The 8,979-nt window shown below is 36.8% G+C and overlaps 1 protein-coding gene and 1 long non-coding RNA gene across 2 annotated transcripts; both read left to right on the top strand.

Moving 5' to 3' along the window:
• The first annotated feature begins 2,650 nt into the window (after positions 1-2,650).
• LOC114520253 lies at positions 2,651-4,054 on the top strand. The gene is made up of 3 exons (XR_003686675.1): positions 2,651-2,770; positions 3,440-3,521; positions 3,765-4,054. It is a non-coding gene; the product is annotated as an uncharacterized LOC114520253 (long non-coding RNA).
• Positions 4,055-4,114: 60 nt separating this feature from the next.
• On the top strand, positions 4,115-6,338 carry LOC114520080 (nephrocystin-3-like). Its single transcript, XM_028540284.1, has one exon. The coding sequence runs from the start codon at positions 4,287-4,289 to the stop codon at positions 5,736-5,738; it is 1,452 nt and encodes a 483-aa protein (XP_028396085.1). The 5' UTR covers positions 4,115-4,286; the 3' UTR covers positions 5,739-6,338.
• Positions 6,339-8,979: the final 2,641 nt, after the last annotated feature.

The raw sequence follows: 8,979 nt of genomic DNA, 5'->3' as shown, positions 1-8,979 counted from the left end.
GGATGCATGCATGTGAATTATTGGGTGGTGAGTAAATTTGAACTTTGCTTAATTGGTGATTAAGAGCGCACAGTTTCAAAATCTTTGCCTAGAAATAGATAATTTTTCTAAGGATTTTCATAAAATACAGTGCCAATCGTGTTTTGTATTCTCCTACAAAAATACAGCCAGACTTCCACATGTAAAGAGAAGTTTAATTTTTATACAAAGCTGTGCATATAATGCGCAAGTGCATATCAACAAATCCACTTTCCAACTCACAAGATATCATTTATTGTAAATTAAAAAAAATATTATCAGCTGGACTCAGACTTTTGACCCCCACTGTATATTATTATTGTCAAAATGCCAAAATTAAATCTTGTAGGTGGCTTTGCTGTAACATATTAGTCTTTATTTCTGAAAATAAAAGCAGCTATATGTTGCTAGGTAGTATAATAGTGTTGCTCAGTATACGTATAAAATCATTACGAAAGCAGAAAAAGCAGAAAATATTTCAAGGATTGTATAAAGTAGTTCCGAGTTCCTACGATGACGTGAGGTAGCGCCAAGTGCCTCACACAAATTCTTTACGTTCTAAACTTTTGTTTTTTAGTTTGTTGTCTCGAATAACCTGAATGGCTGAATCACCTTCGGCAGTTATACACGTTATACGAGGGGGCGGATCCCTTTTCGGTTTAAAATTTTTTTTCCATATCGAGACAGACAATGTGGAAGTGGTAAATAACGTGTGCGACACAGTCATTAGACTAGGTTTGGGTCTCGGCGCTCTGTATGCTGGTTATAAATTACTGAGACCATTAGTGGACCTAGCAGTGCAAAATGCTCTTGGTGGCAACAACGATGGTCAAGATCCTCCTGACGTTAAACCTGGATCTTTGCGTGTTGAGTTACATTGTTTCACAGAAAAAAGGTTTCTGGAAGTCTTAGAGGATTATGAATCAGGAAGAATGAAGGAACGCTTGCAGGAAGAGTTTTCCAAAGTTGGAATTAAAGTGGAAGGACTGAAGGTGAAGATTGAAAACATTGAGGAGGTGAATGAAACAAAGGAAGTGATTATGAAGAGGTAAATGTCTGATTATTACGAAATTATTATGCAATCTATTACCGAGAATAATTTATAGCCCAATGGACGATTTCCGATTTAGACTAATTTTTGATGGAAGTAACAAGAAAATAAATCATCACATGCAGTTAAAAAGATCTTTCTTAATATAGTGCAATGCAAAGTTTATCTGCGAAATTTTGTAAAATACGGAAAATATAGGCATGCGAAGATGGCATATGGAAATGCGTAACTAAATTAGGGACACACTTCCGGCCGTATCAAAAAGTATACAAAATTCGTGAACTTCGCATGGCTATATTTTCCGAAATTTACAAAAATTCGCAGCCAAACTTGACAGTTTTACTAAGTTCAATAAGTTCTTTCAGAAAATGTCCTTTTTATCGCCGAGGTAATAAATTAGTCTAAAGCGCTAGTCGTCCAATATAGCCCATATTTTTCTTGGAAGGGGTGGGGAGAAGGGTGGTGAAAACGAAATGCTTTGTAACTATATGTATAATGAATAGCATGGTTTCGAGTTCAATTTGGATATAACATGAATATACACGAGTGAGTTTTTCATAGTCACAAGAAACTCCGATTTGAAATTTTGAACCACCCAAGTAACAAATCTTTCGCACATTCCCTGATAAGGCCATATTAAACAGTGTAATTTTTATGCAACTTGCATTACAATTCATGATTTTAATGGATTTATATATGGCAATTGCGGAAGTTTTGCGCTTATTACACTACTGTTTTTACACTACAATGACTTTTCGGTAATGAACATTTCGTAGAAGCAGAATTACGTTGCGAGTGCATCGAACCGCCGCAGGGGGCATTAAACCATGTCACACTTTAATAACTCTTACATAAAATATAACCACAAATTATGCATGTCACAATCAGGCAAAATGCCCTGGGTACGAGGTTGTGTCACAATGCAAATTATGCACGCTTAATTTTTGGAACGTAGGCAAAAGAAATTGGCACCATGCACAGTGTGTTTAAACGGAATTTTTCTTTCTCATCTCGCGCGCCACAAAATCCTAAAAGCGCTCAATATGATACTTTTGGCACCCATAACCAAACGCCGTTTCTATATATATAAGTCAGCCGTGTACTACCATTCTCTGGCAGGAAACTTAAATGGCGGGTATTAACAACGCAGAGAAGCAACAATTCAATCAAATAGCCATGGCTTAATTGAGGAAAAGAAGGAATTGGAGACAAAGCTTTAGGCCATGGAGTAAAAATGTGATAAAATCATGCGTTGTTTAAAAAACAAATCTCTTTGTTTTAGTTTCGGTGTTTTTGTTTATCATAACGTGTTGAGTGATTTCATTACCCCAAGCTTCTATTAAATCCTTCGTTTCCACATCCGACCATTTTTTTCCCCTGCTGTTCTTTGCGTTCCTTTTGTCGGGCTATTTTTGGCTTTAAAGTATCTTTACAATGTTTAGATACACCCGTTATAAATAGCTTTGAGAAAACGACTGTCATGATGTTAAGTGCTTCCGGAAGTCAAGTCCGTATGTAAACAAACGGTTCGTTTGAAATTTGAGCATCATACTCTTTATATCTAAAATTATTTAGGTTCGTTACGTTACGAAACATTAGAACTTTCACGCACTCACATGTTGCGAGCAGAACCGATGCGCAGAACGGGCTTCACCTCCACTTTAAAAGGACAGCTTGGTATATTATCAGCTACTATACGAGGTAGCTTGACCAAACAATAACGCGCTAACTTTCTTAATAGAGAATTACACTGTTCGAAGTATAGTACATACCACTTATTAACCGAATTTGAGGTCTGTACTAGAAAAATATCAGACCGAGGTCTTGACAGTATGGACCGAGCGATAGCCAGGTCCGTACATAAAAGACCGAAGTCTGATATTTTTCCAGTACGGACCGAACGTATTCGGTTAATAAGGGATTTATTATATGGCATACAGTATTTAGTTTATTTATTTATACAATGCGCTGCAACATTCTTGCCGGCTCTTTCGCCAGCCAGTCGCCAAGCAAGCACTGAAGTGTCTTCCAAAACTTTGTTTTATACTCGTTAAATAAGAATGGTACAGTAATATAAACAAAAATCAAAGATGAATAAATATAATATTCACATGTACCAAAATTAATAATGCTCTTCTTCGTCCATTCTCCGTCGATATTTTTCGGGTCAAAAATGAAAGTGCAAGCTTGTTTTTGTTCAATAATATGAGAGTTGGACCGTTACCACGACAACAGTCTAATATGGGGGCATTCCAGACCGGGAAAGAACCAATCAGCGCACGCCATTTAGTCACAAGACCGCGTGCCATATAATAATATATTATAGTCGATATTGTAATTTTTAACTTCATCTATTCATAAAAAACGCAGGTCCCGGACCAAGAATATTTCTGTTAGCGACATCAAAAGTCTTGTTATTAGTGATGTGGAGGATGGTAATAAAGATAAGGAGGTAGGAAAACTGAAGGCAGTTAAATTTTGCGATTGTTTTCTTATAACCGATGAGTGTGTTAGAGGAATCTTCGAGCCTAATTGCGGGGAGGGAGAAATTTTTACATATTAATGTTGAAATAGGCGTAAAAACAATCGCTATAAAAAGAAATAAGTGAGGCACAAGACGAATTTATGAATATTTAACCCCCCCCCAAAAAAAAAAGTATACAAAAAACTCATCTAAGGGCAATTACTTTCTTAGGCTAAATTACAAACAGAAATGGTTAAACGTGATTCACAACTGGCATCTAAACAAAAAGCTCTTAAAATTAGTCTAAAGCAATACGGAGAAGATCATCCCGACACAGCTAACAGTTATTACAACATTGGAATCATACAAAATATGATGAAATATTTCAAGTCAGCATTAGTTTCACATCAAAAAGCTCTTCACATCAGATTGAAACTATATGGAGAAGATCATCCCGACACAGCTAACAGTTACAGCAGCATTGGATGCACACAAAATGAGATGAAAGATTTCAAGTCAGCATTAGTTTCACATCAAAAAGCTCTTCACATCAGATTGAAACTATTTGGAGAAGATCATCCCGACACAGCTGACAGTTACAACGAGATTGGATATGCACAACATGAATTAAAAGATTTTAAGTCAGGATTAGTTTCACTTCAAAAAGCTCTTCACATCAGATTGAAACTATTAGGAGAAGATCATCCCGACACAGCTGATAGTTACCACAACATTGGATGCACACATAATAAGATGAAAGATTTCAAGTCAGGATTAGTTTCACATCAAAAAGCTCTTCACATCAGATTGAAACTATATGGAGAAGATCATCCCAACACAGCCAGCAGCTACAACAACATTGGATACGCACAAAATGAGATGAAAGATTTCAAGTCAGGATTAGTTTCACATCAAAAAGCTCTTCACATCAGATTGAAACTATATGGAGAAGATCATCCCGACACAGCTAACAGTTACAACGAGATTGGATATGCACAACATGAATTAAAAGATTTTAAGTCAGGATTAGTTTCACTTCAAAAAGCTCTTCACATCAGATTGAAACTATATGGAGAAGATCATCCTCACACAGCTACCAGTTACCACAACACTGGATGCACGCAAAATGCGATGAAAGATTTCAAGTCAGCATTAGTTTCACATCAAAAAGCTTTTCACATCAGATTGAAACTATATGGAGAAGATCATCCTGACACAGCCAGCAGTTACCACAACATTGGATACGCACAAAATGCGATGAAAGATTTCAAGTCAGGATTAGTTTCATATCAAAAAGCTTTCGAAATCAGATTAAAACTATTTGGAGAAGATCATCCCGACACAGCTAACGGTTACAACAGCATTGGAGTTACATATCATGAGAAGAAAGATTTCAAGTCAGCATTAGTTTCATATCAAAAAGCTTTCGAAATCAGATTAAAACTATTTGGAGAAGATCATCCCGACACAGCAAATAGTTATTCCAACATCGGCTCTACACAACATACGATGAAAAATTACAAGTCAGCGTTAGAATCGAAACAAAAAGCTCTCGAAGTCAGATTAAAAATATATGGAGAAAATCATCCAGACACCGTAGAGACGTATCGTGAAATTGGTATCATACAACGTTCAATGAGGAACCTCCACGCAGCACTTGACCTGCATCAATATGTCGTACAAGCGCGACTGAAACTGTATGGTGAATACCACGACGATACTGTTGTAAGTTATCGCAGCCTGGGAATCACACAACGTGAGATGAAAGATTACAAGTCTGCATTAAATTCGCATAAACATGCTCTAAGAATCAGTATGAATTTACATGGAGAAAATCATCCTGACGCTGCTGGTATTTACGGCGACATTGGAGCCACACAATGTGAGATGGGAAACTACAAATCCGCATTAGACTCGCACAACAAATCTCTTCAAATTAGATTGAAATTGTTTGGAGAAGATCATCCCGACACAGCTGATAGTTATACCCAAATTGGGATCGCACAACAGGAAATGAAGGATTACAAGTCAGCATTAGAGTCCAAAGAGAAAGCTCTACAAATCCTAGTAAAACTCTTCGGAGAAGATCATCCTGAGATGGCTGAGTATGATCTCGATATTTCTCGGGTAAAAGGTCTTTTGAATAATAAGGCCAGCCCTGGACAGATACAAAGGAAACCGCCAGTTTGGAGCGATTATTTGTAGGGAAGAGCATCTGAACATTAAAAAAATTCAACAACATTTTTTGTTTGTTAGGGCATATTAGAGGATATACAGAGCATCTTGTCTAATATCTAATCTAAATTCCAGTTTTTATTCGCCAATGTTAGTTTATAGACTCGCGCATATTTATTAGAATTCTGTTATGGTTCCTGTATATGATTGTGTCATATGAAGCAGAAATGTCATGTACGAGCGCGAAATAAGCGTGGATGTCATTGAGAGTTGTCATTAATTAAGTATAAGTATAGATTAATAAGCGCATTAGATAGCTAGACGGTGCATGTGCGGTAAATTATATATGTGTGCAGATGACACGCACATAAATGAGACAAGAAGAGTGATGTAATACGAGTAGAAGTCAGATACTTGTTGAAGATATCGCTTGTTGATTTAGAATTTTAATTTAGATTTTAATAATAGAAGTAAAGTATTGCAGTAAAATGTTGATTATTGTGTCCAACTATACCATAAAAACCTGTGGCCGTGAGGCTGACACATGCCAATAAACAAACTATTATTAGTAAATATATAGTGTTAAGTTGAAATACAGCGTAACTAAATTTGTAACATAAACTTTTTAGGTTCAAATACATAGGGTAGAACATATCATATTATCGTACAAGAGTAGTACTCCTTGTTTTTCGTTGTTAATAATTTCTCCCTGATTAAAATTCATGAGCCAAAATTCGAAGACACGACAAAGAGTTTTCTTAATACGTTTTACACAACAAAGAAAATAATTAAACCACAATGTTAATGACACTAAGATAAAGTGTTAATTACCCTATATACTGATTAATATTCACTTTTCACTAAACATTTCACACAATTATATCATAAAGACAGTGATTTATTTACTGATATTAATGTTGATGTTCACAGTTCCACAACTAGCTCCTTGTAGTAGCCCGCTGAAATCTAGTTTCGAACTTGCACGTTCTTTATAATCTATACAAGCCTTAATTGCTTATTCACAAACAAATTTCCAAACAATGGAAAATTGTACAATACATCACTGATCATGCATTGTACTACACAATACTCCTACTATCAATTAATTATGAAAACACTAGTTTCACCTCGGTGATCATGGTATTACAAACTAATACCATGGTTTTTAAGAATATAGTGATTAAATCTCTCGCAAACCGAGGACTGTTAGTGAAAGTCCCTCGGGACGCCTTTGGGCTTCGCCCGCTGTCTTTCCCTCGGGACTTTCACAAACAGTCCTCGGTTTGCGGGAGATTTAATCACTATATTCTTAAAAACCATGGTATTACTTATAATAACTCGCAAGTAGGCATGCAGCTGCTGACGGGGGCTTGGAGCGAAATGTCACAACAGTGACAACACCCACGTTTAATACCATTATGTTAACTTCTATTTTTTATTTACGATCTTCCCGACTACGGTCACAAATTACGATTGCACAACATACATCTGTAGGAAGCTCTTTTATAAATTTTAATATGCATGCACTTTAACAGATATATAAGTTCAAAAATCGCATATGCCTCCAGTATTTGCCTTCGCCGTGTGGGTTGAGGTTTTTCCCCATGAGGGAGGATTGCAATATCAGCACAATTTAGAAAGGATTCGAGGTTTGTCGTTTACATGTGGAGAAAAAATTGAGATCGATGCGACGGATTTTGATATCATCCAGTCATAATTAACGTGGGTAAAAGCCCTCGTTTTAGTTGCATGTGCGGAACAGATTGTATTTGTCTGCCTGACAGACTCTGTGAAATGTGTTCAGGAATATGTTTAGGCGCGGGCCTTTCGGCGCAATGACTACAATTGCCAGTTCTCCACCACCATGCATCATAAAATGGGTTGTCTTAGATCGATCCCTTTTTGATTAATTTCATTTCTGTAAAAACAACTAAACTGAAATTGGTTGTTTATCTGAGGGAACCAAATAAATTAGTTATGCTGTTTTTACAGTGTGCATTGCTTTCGTACGTTCGTTCGGATCTCTCCCTATCTTTCGGACCTCTCGTGCCCATATATGTAAATTTGAAACAGTTCTTACCGAGTAAACAACACTCGCAATAAAATTAAAATGTACCTGCATTTCTGTAGCTTCAACTGCCCGACGCATTTTCTGTATAATACGAAAATAAATTTTGATACTCTGACCGCGAAGCCCTGCTGATAAAAGTGCCAAGATTATTTTTTCCCTCACGCAGCGGCGCAACTGCAGATCATGAACATAATCGCCCCTGCTTAGAGAAAATACGCGGGAAAATACGAGATGAAAGATTACAAATCAGCGTTAGAATCCCATGAAAAAGCGGCTCTTGAAATCAGATTGAAAGTGTATGGAGATGATGACCTTGCAACAGCCGACAGTTATTACAACATTGGATACGCACAACATGATATGAAAGATTACATGTCAGCATTGAAGTCAAAGCGAAAAGCTCTTGAAATTCGATTGGGACTACGTGGGGAAGATTATCCTGAGACAGCTGACAGTTACTATAACATTGGAGTCACACAACATGAGATAAAAGAGTACAAATGAGCATTAGAGTCATATCAAAAAGCGCTTGAAATCAGATTAAAATTTACGGAAAAGATCATGCTGCAACAGCTAACAGTTATTACAATATTGGAGTCACACAACACGAGATGAAAGATTACAAGTCAGCATTATATGCGAATCAAAAAGCTCTTGAAATCGACACTATATGGAGAAGAATACCCTGAATACCCCCCCCCCCATTATATTAAAATAGACAGTAATAGTCAACCGTAGAATAGCATAGAGTAGCATCGAAGGATCTCGAGAACAAATAAACTATACCGGGGGAATCTTGACACAGGTTAAAGTTATTCCGATGATGGATACACTGATCGAACAATGGCCAGAAGGGCACGGACTTGGAATATGCAAATTGCCGTAAATAATTTGTTCAAATATCTTTCAGTTGCGGCACCATAAATTACATTGCGCATTTTTAAATTTGAGAAATTCATTGAATTTTTACATTTTGCCCTGTTTGTTTCTTGTAAATCAAGGCATACCAAAGTTCCTCCAGGTAATATTTTGCCAGCGCTCAGCATGGGTTTTTAGCAAATCCGCAATTTTAGTTTATTTTTACCAAACTTATTTGTATATTATTCGACGTGATTAATGGTTAAAATTTTGGCTTGGAAAAGCAGGACGAATACTATTGTCTGAGGGGTGTGGCGGGGTGCTACAACCCCTAGTTTTGGC

The sequence above is a fragment of the Dendronephthya gigantea genome, unplaced genomic scaffold (assembly GCF_004324835.1).
Source record: "Dendronephthya gigantea isolate DGI-Jeju-01 unplaced genomic scaffold, DenGig_1.0 000015F, whole genome shotgun sequence".
Classification (NCBI taxonomy): Eukaryota; Metazoa; Cnidaria; class Anthozoa; order Malacalcyonacea; family Nephtheidae; genus Dendronephthya; species Dendronephthya gigantea.
This window is presented reverse-complemented; position numbering and strand designations above follow the sequence as displayed.

Bases quoted from the DNA above. Each gene is read 5' to 3' on its own strand.
- LOC114520080 (XM_028540284.1), top strand. From the start codon at position 4,287: ATGAAAGATTTCAAGTCAGGATTAGTTTCACATCAAAAAGCTCTTCAC.